The sequence below is a fragment of the Nannospalax galili genome, unplaced genomic scaffold (assembly GCF_000622305.1).
Source record: "Nannospalax galili isolate Female #2095 unplaced genomic scaffold, S.galili_v1.0 scaffold391, whole genome shotgun sequence".
In the NCBI taxonomy this organism is placed as follows: Eukaryota; Metazoa; Chordata; class Mammalia; order Rodentia; family Spalacidae; genus Nannospalax; species Nannospalax galili.
This window is the reverse complement of record NW_008329323.1, coordinates 407,094-429,346: the sequence shown is the minus strand read 5'-3', so window position 1 is coordinate 429,346 and position 22,253 is coordinate 407,094. Positions and strand designations below refer to the sequence as shown.

Here is a 22,253-nt window from a genome sequence, read left to right as displayed (position 1 = left end):
TCTGGGTCTAAGAGAAATTGGCAGGTTCAGCTTAGCCCAGCCTCCCACACAACTTTGTCAGGAGACTGGTGGTCTCATAATTATTGTGCTTGAGGTCACTTCCCTGTGCTTCAAGCAGGGCCATTCTAGACACAGTTTCTGTCTGCCTGTTCCTCCCCTTCCTGTTCTTCCTCTTCTCTCTACTCTTTCCCTGTCTCTTCCCTGCACTGTCCTGGGTCTCCCTTAGCCTTGCTCTGTATCCAATCCACACAGTCCCTTGCCCCTCCCTGCCTAGGGACTCTGGAAGCCTGTCCTTCTCCTGAGCCTCAGAATCTCACTCTCTGTCCATCTGCTCTGCAGAATGCCACAGCTGAGCCTGTCCTGGCCGGGACTGGGGCCCTTGGTGGCCTCCCCATGGCAGCTCCAACTGCTGGCTGGGGCCTCCTGGCTCCTGGCCCGAATTCTGGCCTGGATTTACTTCTTCGATATCAACTGCTGCCGCCTTTGCTGCTTCCCTCAGCCCCCTAAACGGAACTGGTTTTGGGGTCACCTGGGCATGGTGAGTGTGGGAGGAGGATGGGTCTGGGATGTCTGGGTGGATGTGTTCCTGAGGAGTCAGGAAAGGCAGTCAGGGAGCTGGGGGGTCAGGAGAGGGCTGGGGCTTAAGACAGCTGAGAAGTCAGGCAGGTGGAGGGAGCCGCTGTCTCCTCACTGACCCAGCACATCTACTCTGCCTCTCTGTCCAACCAATGCTCTGCTCTGAGGCCCTTCTCTTTCTTTTTTTGCCCCCAGCGTGTGTTGGGTCAGGTTCTTACCATGACTCACACACAGTCTGAGGTCTCTTCCATCATTCCTGCATGCCTGTCCTACTTAGAAGCTTCCAGGGTGGGCAGCACAGAGCAGGGATTCCCTGGCCCATTCAATTTCCATTATTGGATTTGAGGGCCTCCTGCAGCATGTTCAAGATCTGGCCCTGCCTGGCTCACCTTTGTTGGTATCAGGCCAGTGTCTGTACCTCTCTAGATTGCCACTTGCCTTGTAGGAATGAGCTAAGAACGCTAACTCCCGGACTAAAGGGGCACTGGAGGACAGAAGAGAGATGTGGGCAGTATCTCTTTCCCATAACTCCTCAAGCACTCTCCTTTCTTATCTTGCCTCCTCCCTCAACGAGCATCAGTGGACTCCATTGTCCAATTTGGGTCAAAATTGAGCACTTTATTTTTCTTTGTGGTGCTGGTATGAAGCACCCAGTGTCTTGTGCGCTCTAGGCAAGCTCTCTATCACCAAGCCACCCCTGCCCCCAACCACTTTCTTTTTCATTAGAGATCACTCTTACCACTGCTATAATGGCTATGTTTCTGGAGGGGCTCCTCCTTCAGCATCCTCCCTACCTCCCCAGCATCCTTTGCTCTGTGCTGCACTGGCTTCCTATTGCCAGAGCCGTACCTTGCATTTCAGTGTCACTTGTAAGGACACCACCTTCTTCAATGCCATTGATGCAAGGACTGCTTTCTCTTATCACTGCCCTCTTGCCTTGCGATGTCTTTGCTCGCCTCCTCTTTCTCCCTCTCTTTATGTATTTATTCTTTGACAGTTTCATACATTAAACAACATATCATGATTATCCCTATCCTCCAGCTCCACCCTCCCACTCTTCCTCGATACCCCCAACACATCCCCCTCCCAATTTGCCTCCTCCTTCCCCTTCTTCTTTTGTAAACTGCTGAGTCCAGTTAGTGCTACCTGCTAGAATGTTGGTTGATCCTTTTGGCTTGACCTTGTGCAGATAACAGCTGCAGTGAGTTCCTGAGTGCAATGGCCAGAAGACAGCGTTTCATAGCACTCCTCCCCATCTCTTGGCTCTCATGTTCTTTCTGCTCCATCTTTGATGTTCCCTGAGTCTTGGTGGGGTATTAATATAGATATCCCATTTAGGGCTAAGCATTGAATAGCCACGTATTCTCAGCACTTTGACCAATTAAGAGCTGCAGTATTACTAGACCACATTATAGTTATACCCGAATACAGAAACAACCTGACTCAGCATTTAAGGCCAAGAGTGGACCTGAACTCAGAGAATTTGTTCCTTCAGATGTCTCATGGAACTGTGCCCTTGAGACAGGCTTCATTCATACTTTTATTGGAGCAGTATTTCCAGAATCAATAGGCAAAGTAGAAGCTAGGATCTACCCTTGTCAGAGAATCTTGTCCTTGGATCCCTCTGACTAGAATATCTCACATACACAGTATCAAGCTGATTTCTCAATTATTTTAATTGCTTTCAATGCTTTAATTATTTTAATTACTTTCAAGGCTGCTTCCAGTGCTTTAATATGTTAAATAAGTACACCCACTTTCATTCACTACCTTGGGTAGAAGGCAAAGTAGGATCCTGAAGGATTAAGGTCAAGGTTAAAAGAAGTGCACATAACTCAATGAGCTTGTTTACATTATAACCAGTAACCTTTAGGTTGCAAAGTTAGGTCAAAGTCATTAGTCCAGATTATGTCCATATTTCATTTTTTTTTTGTCTTTTTGAGACAAAGTCTCCCTGTAGCCCCAGCTGGCCTAGAACTTGCTATGTAGACCAGGCTGGCCTCAAACTCACAGAGGAGGCCTGCCTCTGCCTCCCTGGGATCAAAGGTGTATGCCTCCATGCCAGCTTATGTCCATATTTTAAGTAATTACTACAAAGTGCTGCCCACTGCAGAAAGAGGCTTCTCTAGCCAAGGCTGAGAGCAGCACTTAGTATATGAGTATAAACATAACATTTATTCCTCTGCTTAGGAGGCAGAGGCAGGCTGATCTCTGTGAGTTCAAGGCCAGCCCGGTCTACATAGCAAGTTCTAGGCCACGTGGGGCTACAGGGAGACCTTGTCTCAAAAAGACCAAAACCTCCCCCGACCAAAAAAAAAACAAAGCCGTAATATTTATAAGTATAAGCATAAATATTTAGAAGACAGTTTGACAACATGTCCACTTAACAAAATGACAGTAGTAGGTTTCTCCCTAAGGCCTATGACCTCCTGAGCCATGGGCTTTTGACTAGGTTTTGTCAAAAGTACTAGGCATGAACCCTTTCTTTCTTTCTTTCTTTCTTTCTTTCTTTCTTTCTTTCTTTCTTTCTTTCTTTCTTTCTTTCTCTTTTCTTTCCTTCTTTTTTCTTTCTTTCTTTCTTTCTTCTCTCTCTCCTCTCTCTTTCCTCTCTCTCTCTCTCTCTCTCTCTCTCTCTCTCTCTCTCGTCTTTTTGAGACAGGCTCTCCCTGTAGTCCCAGCTGGCCTGGAACTTCCTGTGTAGACCAGGCTGGCCTTGAACTCACAGAGATCCGCTTGCCTCTGCCTCCCAAGTGCTGGGACTAAAGGCATGCGCCACCACCGGCACAGCTTGACTTTTCTATGTCCTACAACCAAAAAGTGTGGTGCTTTCAGCAATAAGGTCTTTCCATCATGCTATGGTGGGGAGCCAAGAGCAATAGAAATAGACTGATGTTTGGGGGGCCTCTGGAAATCTCCCTGACCAATAACTCTCCTATGCCTGACACAGATTTTCATTTAATGACCCATGTCTTCTGGATTGTCCACCTCCACCCATGCATTGTTCATCTCCTCTCACTGTGCATCCCCCCAGACCTCCTTCCTCTCTACATACCAGTTCAGCAGCTTCCTCCCAGTCCCCCTTCATCATCACATTAGTTCAGATTTCCATCAGAACTCACAGTCTGAAGTCTCCTGTCAATTAGGTTGTCCTTCAGAGATGTTTGGAAAACCTTGACCTTTGATGAACTCAACCACCCATATTTTCTGATGTCTACAGTGATACCAGACAGTCAGGTGACATGTAAGCTCCCATTCACCCACTCCCAATATGTCTCCTTCTGTGTTAAGCCTCCTGTCTACTGGTTCTGCCATCTCATGGACAAGGTCATCTTCATTTGTTACCTCATATCCCTGACTGTTCCTCACCCCTGTCACCCTTGTGATTTCTAGGTCTCTAAATCCCAGCTCCATGTCATCCATCTCCCTACACCTCTCTGCTGCACCGACTTCCTCATCCTTCCAGAAGTGCTTTTGTTCCAGGATGACATCCTTACTGGTCTCCCCTTGAGCTCCCTGAGACCCCTCTGTGTCCACTGCTGTATCCTCCCTCCCTGACTTTTTCATAGGGGCCCTGTTCACCTCTCCCTGTCTCCCTTTTCAAATTGGGTCCTGCTATTCTTTCCCTTCCTCCCTTTCCTGAAGCTGCCTCCTTACCCAGCGGTACAGCTCCTAGACTGGCCATTAGTTCCTGAAGGTCTAAGTTCATATCTTCCCAGAGCTGGACCAAGATTGGGGGTGTCACCATAATTTTTTGCTGGAAATCTGGGAAAGCTAGTGGCATGAGGCTGAGCTGGGGTTGGGGAGAGAGAGAGAGAGAGAGAGAGAGAGAGAGAGAGAGAGAGAGAGAGGGAGAGAATATGAAACAGCTGTGGATTCATTCTGAGTGGGAAAGAGGGAGGGAGGGAAGCATTCAAAATAGGATTAAATGGGAAAAAATTTCATAGACACACAGAAAAGAGGAGGGTGAAGGAAGGAGAGAGAGTAAGGGTTACAGATGGAGAGACAGATAAACAGAGGCTGAGTAATAGTAAAAATAATAGGGCTGGAGAGATGGCTCAGTGGTTAAATGTACTGATTACTCTTTCAGAGGACCTGGGTTTGAATCCCAGCTCCCATGTGGCAGCTAACATCTGTCTATAACTCCAATTCCAGGGGATTCAATGTCTTTCTGGCCTCCGTGGGCACTGCACACATATGGTGCACATGCATACATACCTGCAAACACTCATGCACATAAAATAAAAATTAATATTAAAAATTAATACAAATATACCTACTTGTATCCCTATCTTATCCCTCTCTTTGTCATTTGTCTATCACATATCTCTGTCATCTACCTATGTTATGTATCATGAACCATATATTATTTTTTTCTTTTGGTCTTTTTGAGACAGAGTCTCCCTGTAGCTGAAGCTGGCCTGAAACTCACTATGTAGAGCAGGCATAACACTCATACACATAAAATAAAAATAATAAATAAAATATTTTTAAAAATCACAGGTGAATGATCCAAGCAGGAGGGTGAGAGGGCCGGGGTGTGGTGAAAATAGAGTGGGAGCATCTGAGACACCCTGACAGCTTCAGCCTTCTTCATCCCCAGATGCAAAGCAATGAGGATGGAATGCAGCAAGTGGCTGAACTGGGCCTCTACTTCCATGATGTCCACCTCTGGTGGGTTGGACCCGTCTTCATAATCCTGAGGCTCATCCACCCTAACTTTGTTGCCCCCCTGCTCCAGGCCTCAGGTATCTCTCCCAGAACCCAAACTGCTGGCCTTTTAGCCTAGGCCTCCCACTTCTGGACAAGCCAGGCTAAGCAGGGGATGGGGCCATATCCAATAGAGGCTGTGTCTCTGCCACTCACCTTCTGACTGGACAAGGTCCTGGGTTTCTCTGGATGCTGAGGTTTGTTCAAGTTATAAGTGATGGATGCTCAACCTAGTGTGGTTTAAGTAAAGAAAGGAAATGTATTTGTGGAGGATGCAGCTCAGTGGGAGAGCGCTTACCTACCATGGATAGGACCTTAAGGTTGGGTAAAGTCTAGAAGGGTAATCTTTAGGTATGGCTGGATCAGGGCTCAAACAATGCCACCAGGAATTTTCATCTTTTAGTTCTGTTTTCCTCTGTGATGGTATCATCCTCATGTGAGCAAAAGGTGACTTTCTAGAAGCTCAGCACCTAGGGAAAATTCCCTATAGTTCCAGGTAGTGTTCTGAAGTCTCTTAATGCTGCTAGGTTTCGATGACAAGACCTAAATTCCTTATTTAAATACTGTGAGTTGATTGCTTAGGCTTGAGGTCACACGTTCAGCTCTGCATGGCCTGGCCATCCTCCCCAACCTGGGATTGAGATTGGGGAAGATGTGAGGTGCAGTTTTTAAGAGAAAGAGGATGGACAGGCAGACATCACACCAAATATCCATCAGCATCCCTACAAGATGACCATTTCCTAGGTGAAGAAACTGACCATAAGAAAGACACACAGTTGACTGACACTTGCTGCTCTAGCTGCATCTGATGGAAGAGTCCCCAAACTGCAAGGTGATTTAGGAGGAAGAGGGTATGCAGAGTAATGCAGGGAAAGATCTAACGCAGCCAAGTTGGGTCAGCTGTGTCTGGTTGGCCTTGGATATGCTTGAACAGCTGGAGGGAGCAATGGCAACTGTTCATGGAGGGTACATGGGGGCAGCATCCTCTAGTCTCTGAGGATAAGCGAACCCTTGGCCCTAAACACTTAATACTGGCTGCTCTTGCAGAGGACCTGGGTTTGATTCTTACCTAGCACCAGCACGGGGGATAACAACCATCCATAACTCCACTTCCAAGGAATCCAACCCGTCTTCTGGCCTTTATAGGTATTACGACACAGGTGCACTTACATACATGCAGGCAAAACACTCATACATATAAAATAAATATAAGAGTAAAATAAGAAACAGAAGGATGAATGCGTGCTGCTACTCAGCTCCCTAGACTACTTACACAGATCAGGACCCCAAGCTGGGATCTCCTTTCCCAGCTCTTCCCAGCCCAATTATTATAGTCTAGACAGTCTCCCACAGACATGCCCAGAGGCCTATCTTCCAGATGATTTTAGATTCTGTCAAGTTGACAGTTAATACTAACCATCACAGGGAGTCTGGGACATATCTAGGCCCCAGCTAGGTCATGAATAGAATCATATTTAAACCTGTGAGGGGCATATCTAACTTTTAAAAAATTAACTTACTTTGATTTGATGTGTATTAGTGTTATACTTTCATGTATATAAGTGCACCCATCTCATGCAATGCCTGTGGAGGACAGAAGAGGGATTCAAATCCTCTGGAACTGGAGTTATGGATGGTTGTTAGATGCCATGTGGGTGCTGCAATTCAAACCTGGGTCTTCTGATAGAGCAGCAGGTGCTCTTAACCACTGAGCCATAGCTCCATCTCCTTACATACATATCTAAAGGGCACAGGTAGATCATGTAAGGCAGTCATGGGCCATAAGGTGCCATGGTAGGGAAGAAAAATCAGTGAGAAAAATCAATGTAACATATGTGCCCTGTCATGTGTCCCAGGTCTATTTCACTCCATGGAGAGTCCTAGAGTAGACAGAGGGCCTAGGACTGTAGTGTTGTGCTGTGATTGACAGGGAAGACATGTTGGATCATGTGGGAGCCATGTAAAGGCGTGCTGGGCCATGTTGTATACTGTCAGGTTTCACTCTACCTGCTCGGTGTCTTTGCCTCTCCCATCTCCCTGCTTGCTCTGGTTCCTTTCCTGTCTTGCTGGGATTGGAGGGGAAGTGCACAGCCCTGGCTGGGAGTCCCACTGCCTGTTAAACTCCTCCTTACCCTCTCTACTGCCCCTCATGGTCATCATTCAGCTGTGGAGGTGCCCAAGGAAATGACTCTCTATGGCTACTTGAAGCCCTGGCTGGGTGAGTACCTCAAGGCAAAGGGCTGGAGACACCCTTGGAGGTGAGAGGAAGGTGTCATTTTTGCTCACTGCCATGGCCTTTCTAGCAGGGGATGGGCTCTTACTAAGTGCTAATGACAAGTGGAGCCACCACCACCACCTGCTGACACCTGCCTTCCACTTTGACACACTGAAGCCCTACGTGAAGATTTTTAACCAGAGTATGAACATCATGCATGTGAGTTCTTTTGTGTGTGTGTGTGTATTTGTGTGCGGTGATTTTTGCAGCCACCTATTACTATATTAATGAGGATGATAATGATAGCAAACATTTATTGAGTACCTACTACATATCAGAAACAATGTGCCAGTCCTGTGATCTCTGTTGTCTGATGAAATCGCCACACTGCTCTGAGGTAGTGATGACTATGACTGCTGTTTTATGGACGATGAATCCAGGGTTAGAGAGGTCAGTGTTCTTCTCCAAGCTCACCAGCAGTAAGAGAGCAGAGCAGTGGAGCAGTCATTGAAGTATGGTTTATGGGGCAACAGATTAGGTCAACTTTATTATTACTAAAGACTTGACAAATGGGACCTAGGGCCTAGTTGCTATGTGACTAAAGACACACAGAAGGTAGACTTGAACTCAGGGTTTCTGTCTCTCAGCCTTTCATTTTCATCTCCTATAGCAACACCTTTGCTCTTACCTAAATCTGGTTTTCCCTAGAGTCAGGTGCCTGGAGCAGTGGATCAGGAAGTTGTTTCTCTCTCTCTCTCTCTCTCTCTCTCTCTCTCTCTCTCTCTCTTTCTCTCTCTCTGTCTCTCCCCCCACCACCGCATGTGGGGGGTGTGCACGTGTATTGGTGTTTGGAGGAACCAAAGACCAGCCCTGCCTGCCCCATTCTCTGATCAGACCAAGTGGCAGCGCCTGACCTCCAAGGGCAGCGCCCGTCTGGACATGTTTGAGCACATCAGCCTCATGACCTTGGACAGTCTGCAGAAATGTGTCTTCAGCTTCGACAGCAACTGCCAGCAGTGAGTCTGTCTGTCATCCTTCCTTCTCTGCCTCACCTTCAGATCTGAGCCATGAACCTGGGAAGGAGGTAGTGAAGGGAGAATTGGCCAGAGGTAACAGAAGTGGATTCCTGTGGGAGGTAGGTCAGAACTGCCACTGAAGGACAGGGAAAGCAGAGAGAGAATGGTCCTTCCAGGGAGGTGGAATTGTTTGGATAAAGACAAAGAGGGATGGATGAGCAGTGTGTGCAACAGGAAATGAAGTTGGAGGATATGTGAGAGTTTTTGTCACTGTGACAAAAGCCTGAGCAAAACAACTTAAGGGAGGAAAGACTTATTTTGGCTCCTGGTTTCAGAGGTTTTGGACCTTCACTGTGGGTAAGGGTGTGGCAGAACAGTTCAAGTCAAGATGGCCAAGAAATAGAAAGATTGCTTGTGCTTACAACCTTCTTTTTTTCCTGTTATCCATCTTGGCCCCCAGCCATATTCAGGGCAGGTTTTTACCTCCTTGGTTAATCCTCTCTGGAAATATCCTCACAGACACACATGAAAATGTGCTTCACTAGTCTTCTAGGTGTGTCTCAATCTAATGTAGAAGCTTATCAACATTGACTATCACAGAGGGTTAGACAATGAGCAGATCTGTCCTAGTTTGTTCTTCATTGCTGTGACAAAATACTCTGACCATTACCAACTTGGGGAGGAAAGGGTTTATTCAGCTTACAACTCCCAGGTCGCAGTTCCTCAGGGAGCCCAAGGTAGGAACTCAGGGCAGGAACCTGGAGGCAGGAGCTGGAGCACAGGCCATGGAAGAATGCTGCTTACTGGCTTGCTCCCTTGGCCCCTGCTCAGCCTGCTTTCTTATGCAACACAGGTCCACCTGCCTAGGGGTGGCACCATCCACAGTGGGCTGGGCCCTCCCACATCACTTATCAAGAATATGCCCTTCAGACATGACCACAGGCCAGTCCAATAGAGGCAATTCCCCACCTGAGGCTCCCTCAACCCAGGTGTGTCAAGTTGACACTAAAGCTATCCAGCACAATTGACCCCTTGTCAACTTGACACACAAACACATCACTATTAAACCTTAAGCTTTCCAATTCTTGTCTCCAAGCTATGATGTTAACATTAATATCACAACATAAGACAGTACAACCTTAAAAACCCCACAGTCCTTAAAAAAAATCCAAACATTTAAAATTCCATAGTCTCTTTTAAAAGTCTCAACTGTGGGTGGGCTTCTGTAAAATCCAAAACAAGTACTGTCTTATTTCAAAGGGAAGAATCGGGCACACCTAAGCAAAACCAAAGTCCAGCAAAGTAGCTCAAGGCTGGACACCTGGGATTCACTCACGATCTTCTGGCTCCAAAGGGTACTGGCAGCTCCACTGCTCTGACTCTGCAGTCCACAGCACACACAGCTCATCTCGCAGACCCAGGCCAGCTCCATTCCACACCTGCCGCTGTCCTTGGTGGTCGTCCCATGGTCCCGGCATCTCCAAAACGCTGGGGTTGCCACTGAAACTGAGGCTACACCTTCACCAATGGCCTCTTCTTGCCTCTTGGGGTGCAAAGCCTCAGATTCTCTCCATAACCCCTTCAATCCTGGGGTCTTCACTGCAACTGAAGCTGCACTTTCACCTATGGCCTTTCCTGACCTCTCAGAGTGCCAAGCCTCAACTGCTCTCTGTGACCCCTTCACGCTTTCAACAGCAGAACCATGCAAGAGACTCTTACACATTACCAAGTCCTGCTTCCAGCTTGAAATAGAGGTGCGGGTCCCCTCTGTGTGCTGACCCTGAGGAAATACCTCCCAGAAGACTCCACCTCAGTGATGCTGGTCTCTTGTTACTTAGAGCTGATTTTTCAGCCCCAGCTAACCAGCATCAATTGTCCCAGTAAAGCAAAGGTTTTGCTTCAGGTTCTGGTCTCTTCTTAATCACAGCTGATTCTTCAGCCCCAGCCAACCAGAACCCACAGATTCTCAATCCAAAATCTCACAGGAACAGCCCTGATGGTCTCCTCTTCCCTTTGAAGCTTCACAAGCCAGGCCTCCATCGTCTACAACTCTTTCAGCATAACTGTTCCAAGCTCCACAGCAACAAACTCTGAGCAATGGCTTTTCTGACCCAAAGTTCCAAACACTTCCACAGTCCTCCAAAATCACAAAGGTCAGGTCTGTCATAGCAATACCCCACTCTTGGTACCAATCTGTCCTAGTTTGTTCTTCATTGCTGTGACAAAACACTCTGACCAATACCAACTTGGGGAGGAAAGGGTTTATTCAGCTTACATCACCCAGGTTGTAGCTCATCAGGGAGCCCAGGGTAGGAACTCAGGGCAGGAACCTGGAGGCAGGAGCTGGAGCACAGGCCATGGAGGAACCATGCTTACTGGCTTGCTCCCCTGGCCCCTGCTCAACCTGCTTTCTTAGGCAACACAGGTCCACCTGCCCAGGGGTGGCACCATCCACAGTGGGCTGGGCCCTCCCACATCACTCATCAAGAATATGCCCTTCAGACATGGCCACAGGCCAGTCCAATAGAGGCAATTCTCCAGCTGAGGTTCCCTCAACCCAGGTGTGTCAAATTGACACTAAAGCTATCCAGCACAAGATCCTCTTTTATAATTTGAGGTCATCCTGGGATAAATATAGACACTTACTTAAAGAAATCACCAAACTTTTCATTAAGAAAAATTTAAAAAAATTTGTTTTTATTTTATGTATATGACTGTTTTGCCTGCATGTTTAATTTAAGTGCACTTGTGTATGCAATGCCTGCAGAAGGTAGAAGAGGGTTTTGGAGCCCATGGAACTGGAGTTATGGACAGTTGTTGCTGAGAAACAAACATAGGTCTTCTGTAAGAGCAGCCAGTGTTTTTAACCACTCAACTATCCTTCTAGCACCTGAAACTTTTCATTTTGAGACAGGATTAATTATATAGCTCAGGTTGGCTTGGAACTACGTAGGTAGTTCAAGCTGGACTTGAACTTGTGATCCTCCTACCTCTTTCTCCTGAGCATTGGGGTTACAGACTTGAGCCACAGTGTCCACATCTTAATGCTCTTTTATGCCCAGCCACGGGGTATGAACTCCATTGTGTGTTCCCAGGGAACCACGCAAGGTTTGGGGTTGATAGATGTCAGAGTGACAGCTGAGGTTGGATAACCCACTCTTTAGAGAACAGGCAGTCAGATAGATCAGGATGCAAGGAGAATTGGCGAGAAGTCCCAAGTTTGGTGGAGAAAATGGAGCAGATTTGCAGGAAGTGGAGAAAGAACAGCTGTAGAAGATATTGACTGAAAGAGAAATGGGAAAGGTATAAGTTTCTGTCCTTAAATCCCAGGTATTCACTGTGGATGGTGATCTAGGTCAGCCATGTTTTCAGTTTGGGCAATTGAGTTTATTTAGTATTTAGCAAGCAAAAGCACAAGAACAAAGTAGCAGCAGATCAGGCACTTACATCTTCTCAGAGAAATAACTGAAGAAGCTCTGTGAAAATAGTTAACTGGAGACCTTGATGGAAAAAAAGAGGATCCTGGGCTAAACGCCTTCCCCACAGGTGAGATTCCAGTTAACCTTAACCTCACAGGCGTTCTTACATTATGGGAGAGAAGTTACCAAGCAAGATGGTTCAGAAGGTAAAACCCACTGATCCTGAGTCAACCAAGGTGAAAGGAGAGAACTGAGTCCCACATGTCCTCTAAAACCCCCAGGCCCATAGTAGCTCCTGTACACACGCACACACACACACACACACACACACACACGCACGCACGCACGCACGCACACACACGCACAATGTAATAAAGGTCAAACACGATTTTGTAAAGGTAAGTAAGTCTTCAACTTTAGGAAGGTGCCAGACAACCAGGGAATGATTTTCATTCCAGCTGTTGTCAAGGGTTCAATGTTGGATATGAGGGGGAATCTGGCTTTGACATCCGTCATCTGATTTATCAACAGGGTTGACCCAGCTATTCTGGCTAGCTAGGCAGATATCCCTTTCCTCCCTCACTGCTCCAAGTCTATCCCTTCTGAAGCTACATAGTTGATCAAAAAGGATGACTTTTTCTGAGAGAGGAGAGACTATCTTTGCTAGAACCTCCACACAAGCTCTCAAGGGCATAGTTTTACTTCTGGCCTATTTTCCTGTTCACCTTTCTTCTTGTTACATGGCCAGGGAGCCAGCACATCCACAATTAGAGGGCTTTAGGGACACTTTAAGACAGACAAGCTTAGGTCTGAAATAGGGGAGCAACCCTGCTTCTAGAGCCAACCTATAAGCTTACTACTACAATTTACTACTATAATTTGTGTTACACAAGGGCATGAGGGCTCATGGAAAGTGAGAGGCAGAGAGAAGTCTCCATTTTGGAAGGCGCCTTTTTCCTGGATGGATCTTGGTCCTGCGACTGACTGGAGGTACTCTGGGGTCTCCTGTGACTGTGGTTTTCTCTCTGACCTGCAGTGAATACATAGCTGCCATCTTGGAACTCAGCGCCCTCGTAGTGAAAAGGCACCACCAGGTCTTCCTGTACATGGACTTCCTGTACTACCTCACTCCTGATGGGTGGTGCTTCCGAAAGGCCTGCGACCTGGTGCACAACTTCACAGATGTTCTTATCAAGCAGAGGCGCCATACTCTTGCTAGCCAGGGTGTTGATGAATTCCTCCAGACCAAGGCCAAGTCTAAGACTTTAGACTTCATTGACGTGCTTTTGCTGGCCAAGGTGGGCTCCTCTGGGATCTCAGTCACAGAAAACTTGATGCTCATTGTTAGATGGAAGTTGGACTTGGTCAAGAGGGTACTAAGATTTTACAAGCCTAGACGATGCTTCTAAAAGCTAGAGACAGGACAAAGAGGTTTTAGAGGTGACTCTCTTGAAGGCTGCATGGAGGGAGCAAACCATAGCAGGAAACCAAGGAGGAGACTGTGGAGCTGATTCTGGAGAGGACAAGGTCGGGGAAGAGCCTGTGTGCACAGTGGATATCAGAGCCTGTCTCAGGTCAGACTCAGGAGCCCTCAGACATGGCATGAGTACAGGGTTCTTGTTTTCTCTTCAGGATGAACATGGAAAGGAACTGTCAGACGAGGACATCCGTGCAGAGGCTGACACCTTCATGTTTGGAGGTGAAGGTCCCTGTGTACAGCTATAGAAGGGGCAGGGTCTGTCAATCACAAAGACACATGATGGGGGTTACACAGGATCCCTCCATTCCTTTCCTCCACTGCTTCCCCATCCTTTCCTGGGGGTCCTCATTGTCTAGGCACTTCCATGCTGTGGTGCTGAAGCAGCCCAGACACAAGCCTGTCTGTCTGTCTCTCAGGACATGACACCACAGCCAGTGGGCTCTCCTAGATCCTGTACAACCTGGCAAGACATCCGGAATACCAGGAGCGCTGTCGGCAGGAGGTGCAGGAGCTCCTGAGGGATCGTGAGCTTGAGGAGATTGAATGGTGAGTACGCTGGCCCCTGAGGTGTGCTCTGGAGCCCTACTCTTTGGCTCTGCTCCCAGGTGACAAAGAGGTGCTCTTTCTGCTCATTCTTCCATTATTGCTTGGCATGCATAAGAGCTGAGCTCAGGTCAGGGCCTGCTTCCCGACCGGCTAGCAAGGGAAAGAGTGTATGCTGTAGAACAGGAAAATCTCAAACTCTACATTTATTGTCTAACTTGCTAGGCAACATTAGCAAAATCAACAGTCTTTTGGAATCTCTTCTCCTCTGTAGACTGAGGGCAATCTAGTCTATAGGGCTACTTGGAAAATTAGTGACAGTAAGAGGAGAGCAGATGTCACCCAGTGCACCTTCAACAAACTTCCCTCCCTGGTTTGCTTTTTTGCTTAAACTTACATTTCCTCTCCCCAAGACCTTCACGCCCCTTCATTTTTACTCTTTTCTTTAATTCATACCTACCTGTCTATGCCAGGGTTGCACAGAGATCTCAGTGGGTGAAAACATCTATCTCTTCATTCAGGGAACAGGTCCACAGTGCCTAACCTTTCACAACTCGGTCCAGCCTGGACAACATAGTGAGACCCTGTCTCAAAATGAAAAGTGTCATGATTTTTGAGTATTGGTGTCTTTAGGTAGGCCAGGCTGGTCTCAAACTTTGAATTCTCATGCCTGCCCCTCCTTGGTGCTGGGATTATAGGAGCATGTCACCACACTCATCTCGTTCCATTTTAAAGTTAATCAGCTTGTTATGGAGTCTTGCTATACTGGGCAGGTTGACGGTGAATTGAGTTCCAGTGCCCCTCCTGCTTTAGCCTTCAGAGCAGCTAATCCTACTTGATCAAAGCTGAGGCAGAAAGAAAAGGAATCCATGCAGGTTGACAGCACAGTGCAAGAGGGTGTCAGAAGTGCTTCAGCTCAAGGGGACAGTTTCACAAAGCCAAGAAGGAAGCATGGGACAGTTTGGCGTGCTTGGGGGTCACAGGGAGTTATGGTTCCCGGATGCCTGTGAAATGCACGATGTGAGGACCAAGGAGGCTCTCAGTGAGGGGGGAGCTTGGAATTGTAGCATTGTTAGCAGTGTTTTGAAACTGTTAAGAGTTTGACCTTTAACCAAAGGTGTATCAGTTCAAGACCTTTGGAAGCTAATGTTAGATCAAAGGTAAAAGTGGGTGGGAAAGCCAGGCGTGGTGGCTTAGCCTGTGATCCCAGCACCTGAGAGGCTGCTTCAGGAAGATTATATTGTGTTCCAGGCAACCTGGCCTACAGAGTGAGATCTTGTCTCTACAAACATACAAAAATGTATGGGATGCTGTCATTAGGACAGTCAGACCCTGGGCAGAAATGGTCAGGCACTTATGGGTCACATGCTTTGTTTCTGGCTAGAGATCTCCCTGGGGAGTATGACTGCAACTGGAATGCTGTAGAGAGCCTGAAGAGCTACAGCTGGAGGCAGGTAGAGACTGGCCCACCTTGTAGCTCAGCAGCATCCCCATGCCTTCTTATACCTCCTGAGAGGTCTCTAGAGCCTTCACTTTGTCATATGCCTATCCAGACCTTTCTTTGACAGCATTTTCCAAACGTGAGGTCCAAGGCATTGGATCTCCTAGAACTTTACTGGTGTCATTGAGCTGTCTGTCATGGGTGTGGAATTCAGGTCTTCTGGAGGAACAGCAGGTGCTCTTCACCACCGACCATTCTCTTCAGTTTGAGAACTTTTAATTTTTTTAGTGTGTATACGTGTGTGTGTGTGTGTGTTTGTGTGGTATGTTTGTATGTGTGATTGCACGTGTGTAGATGTACATGTGTGGGGGTGTGCGTGAATGTATATGCAAATATGTGTGGAGGTCACACGATGTCAGATGTCTTCTTGATTGCTCTCTCCACTGTATTCACTGAGGCAGGGCCACCCACTGAACCTGGAGCTTGCTCATGTGGCTGATCTAACTAGCCAGCCTGCCCTGGTGATCTCCTGTCCCTCCTCTGGATCTGCCATACTCTCCCAGTTTTATGTGGATGTTGGGGAGCTGAAGCCCAGTCTTCATGTCTGAATGCTAAATGCTTTATTCACTGAGCCATCCCCCCAGCCACAAGAACTCATTATATATTAAAATTATTTTATTTTATTTTTATTTTATGTGTATGGGTGAGTATACTTCCTGCATGTATGTGAGCACACCCGTGTCATGCAGTGCCTCGGAGATCAGAAGAGGGCTTCGGATTCCCCTGGAACTGGAGTTAAGGACAGTCCATAGCCACCATGTGGGTGCTGAGACTCGAACCTGGGTCCTCTGCAAGATCAGTCAGTACTCTTAACTGTCGAGCCATCTCTCCAGCTCCTAAAACTAGTTGTTTTAAGCCAGGTATAGTGACACATGCCTATGATCTCTCTTCTTGGAAGTTGGACGCAGAAGGATCAGAAATTCAAGGTCATAATTGGCTATATAGTAAGTTCAAGGCCAACCTGGTCTACATGAGAACCTTGTCTCAAAACACTCCCTCCCCCAAAAAAGAGTTAGTAATTTTTGTGTGTCATGCTTTTCCCAAGTTCTTTGACTTTATTTTGGAACTTGTTTAAATATTTTGGTTTGGTTTACCTATTTGTAGGATTTATTAACTCTCTTTTATACTTTAATTTTTTATTTATTTTTAATTTGTATGCCTGAGTGTTTTGCCTGTATTTATATAAGTACACCTGTGTCATTCAATGCCCATAGAAGCCAGAAGAAGGTGTCAGATCTCCTGGAACTGGAGTTTCAGATGGTTGTTAGCTATCATGTAGATGCTGGGAACTGAACCCTGGGTCTCTTTGAAACAGCAGCTAGAGCTCTTAATTGAGTCATCTCTCCAGCTTGAGTCATCTCTCCATGTTTGTTTGTTTGTTTTTTTGTCTTTTTTTTTTTTTTGAGACAGGGTCTCCCCGCAGCCGCAGCTGTCCTGGAACTCACTATGTAGACCAGGCTGTCCTCGAACTCACAAAGATCCACTTGCCTCTGCCTCTCAAGAGCTGGGATTAAAGGCATGCGCCACCACGCCCAGCTAATGTTTGGTTTTTTAAAATTCACATTTACTATAGTTTTTCACACTCTAATACTAAAATGTGAAACTCCCATTTGTCTTCATTCATTGGATTTAATTTTGGGATTGTTATATTTTTTAAAGTTTATTTATGCATGTATGTGTATCTGTGTGAGTGTAGGTGCACGTGTGTGTATGAGGGCACATGCCCTAGAGACCAGAAGGTGTTGGTATCTTTCTCTTACTCCTTTGAGGCAGGATCTGTTCCTGAACCTGGGGCTCCTGTGTTTTCTCAGCTAGTCTGGAAGCTAGCAAGCCTGGGTGAGCCTCCTGTCTCTGTTCTCCTTGGAACAGGGGTTACAGGCATGTGTCCAATGCCCAGATTATTATGTGGGTATTGGGATCTGAATTTCAATCCTCATGATTATGAAGCAAATGCTCTTAACTTCTGATTCACTTCTCCTGCATCCTGCTGTTTTTTAATGCTATATTTATTACTATATTAGCATTTGGGGGCGGTCTTTTTCAGACAGGGTCTCCCTGTAGCCCCAGCTGGCCTGGATTCATGATGGAGACCAGGCTGGCCTTGAAATCACAGAGATCTGCCTGCCTCTGCCTTCCAAGTGCTGGGATCAAAGGTGTTTCCCACCATGCCCAGCTATATTAGCATTTTTAATATTTGACTCTTTTCCTCTATGAAACATGTGTTGGCATAAGTACTAAGGTAGAAATTAATTTTTCTACAAATGACTATCTCAGCATAATGTAGTGCACATTTTATATTTGCTTATGATTTAAAATAGTAGTCTCATAATCTAATTTTTCTGTATTTCTGGCCTCTATTCTGTGCCATATACTTATATATTCATACATAAGCTTTAAAGAGTTTTGATTATCATACTTTAAAAAAATATTTGAGCTCCTTTTTTTTTTAAGCCAGGGGTGGTGGGGCATGCCTTTAATCCCAGCACTTGGGAGTCAGAGGCAGGCGGATCTCTGAGTTTGAGGCTAGCCTGGTCTACATAGCAAGTTCCTGTCTCAAAAAGATGTGTGTGTGTGTGTGTGTGTGTGTGTGTGTGTGTGTGTGTGTATTGGGATGGAGCTGTAGCTCAGCATTAGAGTGCTTGCCCAGGATGGCCAAGGCCCTGGGTTTAGTCCCTAACACTCAAAAAAGGAAAAATTCGTGCTTGATGAAGTTGGTCCTGTCTCATTATTTTGCTTTGTAGTTTTTTTTTCTTGGGTTCTTATTTTTCCATTTGAACTCTATAATCATTTTAGTTTGAAAAACTACTTATGCCTTTGTGGGGGGTTACGTAGTGTTTCTGTGTGTTGTGTGTAGGTGGTGTATCTAGTGTGTATGTGTGGTATATGTGTGTGGTATGTGTATATGTGTGTGCATGTTTGTGTGCTATGCATGGTATGGTTTGTATGTGTGTGTTTGTGTGTATGTGTATATATATGTGTGTGTGTATGTGGTGTATGTGTGGTAGATGTCTGGTGTATGTACGTGTAGTACGTGTGGTATGTGTGTGTCTAGTGTGTGTGTGGTATATGTGTGTGGTATGTGTATGTGTGTGCATGTTTGTGTGCTATGCATGGTACGGTTTGTATGTGTGTGTATATATATATATATATGTGTGTGTGTGCGTGTATGTGGTGTGTGTGATGGATGTCTGGTGTATGTACGTGTAGTATGTGTGGTGTGTATATGTGTGTGTGTTTGTGTGTGTGGTGTGTTTGGGATGGAACTCAGGACCCAGGCATGCTAATCAAGCACTGTATCACTGAGCCATACACCTAGCTTTGAAATGTTTGATTTTTAGGCCTTGGGTTCCAAGGGTTGAATTAATTATGCTCCTCAATTTCTGGATAGATGTATTTTGAACTTCACAATTATGATGTTGTATCATAGATCTTGTTCTCTTTCTCAAGAATGTAGCATTGTGGTTTTATTAGCCACCTATGGTCCTAAGAATGTTTAGTTTACTGCTTTACTGCTTTTGCCTTTCTCAGGTCTGGGGATGGCACCTAGGGCCTTTGCACACTAGGCAAGTGCTCCATTCCCAGCCCAAGCTTATTGCTGCTCACTGGGTGTAGATTTTCCTTTATAGTACCTTAGTGTTGGGTCTCCAGGCTTCCATCTCTCTGCTGCACAGGACTGTACTCCCACTGTCAGTACATGAGGCCCTCTATCTCATGCTTCAGCTACCCCCTGGCTCTCCTTACCTTGTTAATCTGTGCCTGGAATAGATGCTGAAAATTTTTCATTTCTCTGAAAACTCCAGACTTTGAATATCTTGCCTAACCCCCTGTCCTCCCCACCCCCTCCCCGGCTCCTTTTCAAAAGGATCTCATTAAACCCAGGGTGGCCTCCAGTTCACTGTGTAACCCAGGATGGCCTTGAACTTCTGGCCCTCAGGAGTGGGATGGCAAGCATATATGCCACCACACACAGCTACATTTAATTCTTTTTGTTTACTAGTTGTTGGTTGTCTGAACACCTACCAAACAGGAATATGTAAATCTTTATTTTATCATATGCTGAGTTTTCATGTATTCATGTACCTGTCTGGGCTCCCTAAACAGGAATATGTAAATCTTCTTTACTACTTGCTAAGTTGGGCTCTCTACTAACATGTCTCTAATCCCAGCACTTGGAAGAAGGCAGAAGGAGAATAGAGAGTTGAAGATCATTCTTAGTTACACAGCTAGGTCAAAGCCAACCTGGAGTACATGAGAGCCTGTCTCAAACAGAACCAAAACTAGGGGTTGGAGAGATGGCTCAGCAGTTAAGAGCACTGGCTGCTCTTGCAGAGGACCCAGGTTTGATTCCCAGCACCCACATGGCGGCTAACTACTGTCTGTAACTCCAGTTCCAAGGAAATCCAATGCTTTCTTCTGACCTTCTCCAGCATTGCACAACATAGGTGTACTTACATACACGCAGGCAATTCACTCATACACATAAAATAGAAATAATTTAAACGATATTTTTAAAAAACTAAAGCCAAACAAAATGATTGATTCATTTGGAATGCATTTTGTTGCGTAACTAAGGAGAAGAGCACTGTGGTTAACATCTCACAGGATGGCAGTAAGGCTGGTTTTGCTCTGTGGATAATTGTTTGGAGGTTTCCTCAGGGATGACCTGGCTCAGCTGCCCTTCCTGACCATGTGCATCAAGGAGAGTCTGAAGCTGCATCCCCCAGTAACAATGATTTCCCGCCGTTGCACCCAGGACATTGTGCTGCCTGACGGCCGGATCATCCCCAAAGGTGCCCTCAGTGTCAGTGGGAGGAGGGTTCTGGGTAGAGTGATCCCCAGGGGCAGTGCGGACCTCATCCTGACTGTACCGCCTACCCAACAGAGAACATCTGTGTCATCAGCATCTTTGGGGTTCATCACAACCCGTCAGTCTGGGAGGACCCTGAGGTGAGCCCCCCCCCAAAATGCTGAGGTCTGGGGAGAGGGCATAGCCCTAACCCTGGAAACCAGATACTCACACCTGTCTCCACATCTGTCTTTTCTGGGGCTGAGGTGTGTGCTGAGTAGTGTTCTGAGAAATCCAACACAGCAGCCTAGTTTTGCTTCTCCCCCAGGTCTATGACCCTTTCCGCTTTGACCCAGAAAACGCTCAGAAGAGGTCGCCTCTAGCTTTTATTCCCTTCTCCGCCAGACCCAGGTGAGATCAGAGAGCTTGAGGTGACTCGGAGTCTGGGGCTGACGGCGAGGACAGCAGGGAGATGGGATGGTCGGGGTTCCGGGTCTCCTTCCGCCCTCTGCGCAGGTTCTGTGCACAGGTTTGGAGACCGGGGTTGGAAGGTCAAGGGCGGCGCCCTGTGCTGAGTCCCTCCTGGGTCTGAGTTGGGTGCTGAGGTTGTGCCGGGCTCGGTGACGCGGACGCCCACGCGGGGTCCCAGGCACGTCAGCCCCTCGCGGACCCTCAGGGCACCAGCCCCGGCGGGGACCTGGGCGGGTTCGGCCCGATGGCCTGGCTGGGTCCCGCAAAGTCAGAGTCCCCAGCCCGGTCCTCCTGCAGGAACTGCATTGGACAGACGTTCGCCATGAGCGAGATGAAGGTGGCGCTGGCGCTGACGCTGCTGCGCTTCCGCGTCCTGCCGGATGACGTGGAGCCGCGTAGAAAGCTGGAGCTGATCCTGCGCGCGGAGGGCGGGCTGTGGCTGCGGGTGGAGCGGCTGAGCCGGGGCGCGCAGTGACCCCCACACCCGGCCTGGACCGCCTGAGCCCCATCCACCTGTGGATCCCAGAACAAACAGCTATCACAGGGCCTTTGTTTCTAACATACTCACTACCTCCTGGGTGACCACAGAGCCTCCAGGCTGAGTTGTCCCAAGCTCACGCACAGACTTGACCTTGCCATAACTGCCCTAGGTGTTTGAGTCCAGTAGGAGAGGGAGCAGGTTTCAGGGAGGTTTGAGGCCCTGTGTCATTGAGAGAAACCCTTAATTGCACTTCGTTTCCAACATTGCTTTTAAATCAGACTCGTAGGGATCATCGCGCTTCTGCCTTCCTAGTGCTGCAGTTACAGGAGTGGACAGCCACCCTAGGTCTGGCCTGTCATACCTGAAGGGATATTTGTAGATTTTAAAGAAGACAGTTTCTAAGGAGAGAGGAGTCTTGGAGCCCTTGAGGATGGCATTAAATGATGCTCAAAGCTTGTTGTAATGCTCCACGTCACTAAGGTCGTTTAATCTTAGAATGAAATCACACTTGCAGGCTCCTCCTCTTAGTTTTCTCGCTCCTTCAGCGATGTCCACTGAGGTTCCCACTTACTACGGGAAGGTCGAACAAATTTCCCTTCTTAATCACGTCTGGGCTTTGATTTTTCCCCCTCCCATCATAAGATCATTAAAACAAGGTTTCAGTTGGGCATGGTGACCCACACCTAACTCACAGTCTTGGGATGCTTGAGGTAGGGATGGGGGATCATGAGTTGGAAACCAACCTGGGCTGCACAGAAAGGTTGAGACCAACCTGGGCTACACAGTGAGACCCTGTCTCAAATAAATAAGTAAATAAATAAATAAATAAATAAATAAATAAATAAATAAATAAATAAATAAAAAATGGCAGGGGCTAGGGTTGGAGCACAGTTGGTAAAGAGTTTGCTTAACATTCATAAAGCCCTAGGTTCGATTCTTGGTGCCACATAAACTGGGTCAGGTGGCACAAGCCTGTAATTCCAGTACTTGGGAAATGGAGGCAGAAGGATCCAAAATTCAAGTTCATCCTCTGCTAACAAAGTTCCAAGCCAGCCTGG

The 22,253-nt window shown here is 47.0% G+C and overlaps 3 protein-coding genes across 3 annotated transcripts in view; all 3 read left to right on the top strand.

The window, feature by feature from the left end:
* The first annotated feature begins 213 nt into the window (after nt 1-213).
* LOC115070864 (cytochrome P450 4F6-like) lies at nt 214-5,362 on the top strand. The gene is made up of 2 exons (XM_029564889.1): nt 214-538; nt 5,177-5,362. The coding sequence occupies exons 1-2, from the start codon at nt 341-343 to the stop codon at nt 5,360-5,362; spliced, it is 384 nt and encodes a 127-aa protein (XP_029420749.1). The 5' UTR covers nt 214-340.
* Nucleotides 5,363-7,444: 2,082 nt separating this feature from the next.
* Nucleotides 7,445-22,253, top strand: part of LOC103736430 (cytochrome P450 4F1-like) — a 31,783-nt gene continuing 16,974 nt past the window's right edge. The window contains 6 exon segments of the mRNA XM_008835925.3: nt 7,445-7,501; nt 7,587-7,717; nt 8,393-8,514; nt 12,970-13,231; nt 13,566-13,632; nt 13,830-13,959. Of these exon segments, the coding sequence (XP_008834147.1) occupies nt 7,468-7,501; nt 7,587-7,717; nt 8,393-8,514; nt 12,970-13,231; nt 13,566-13,632; nt 13,830-13,959 (746 nt within the window). The 5' untranslated portion in view covers nt 7,445-7,467.
* On the top strand, nt 19,988-21,227 carry LOC103736423 (cytochrome P450 4F6-like). The gene is made up of 4 exons (XM_008835912.3): nt 19,988-20,247; nt 20,340-20,404; nt 20,572-20,654; nt 21,012-21,227. Exons 1-4 carry the CDS (start codon nt 20,145-20,147, stop codon nt 21,187-21,189), a joined length of 429 nt encoding a protein of 142 aa, XP_008834134.1. The 5' UTR covers nt 19,988-20,144; the 3' UTR covers nt 21,190-21,227.

Bases quoted from the DNA above. Each gene is read 5' to 3' on its own strand.
- LOC115070864 (XM_029564889.1), top strand. From the start codon at position 341: ATGCCACAGCTGAGCCTGTCCTGGCCGGGACTGGGGCCCTTGGTGGCC. The intron at 539-5,176 runs GTGAGTGTGGGA...CTTCATCCCCAG, and splicing joins TTTGGGGTCACCTGGGCATG to ATGCAAAGCAATGAGGATGG.
- LOC103736423 (XM_008835912.3), top strand. From the start codon at position 20,145: ATGTGCATCAAGGAGAGTCTGAAGCTGCATCCCCCAGTAACAATGATT. The intron at 20,248-20,339 runs GTGCCCTCAGTG...CCTACCCAACAG, and splicing joins CGGCCGGATCATCCCCAAAG to AGAACATCTGTGTCATCAGC. The intron at 20,405-20,571 runs GTGAGCCCCCCC...CTTCTCCCCCAG, and splicing joins CAGTCTGGGAGGACCCTGAG to GTCTATGACCCTTTCCGCTT.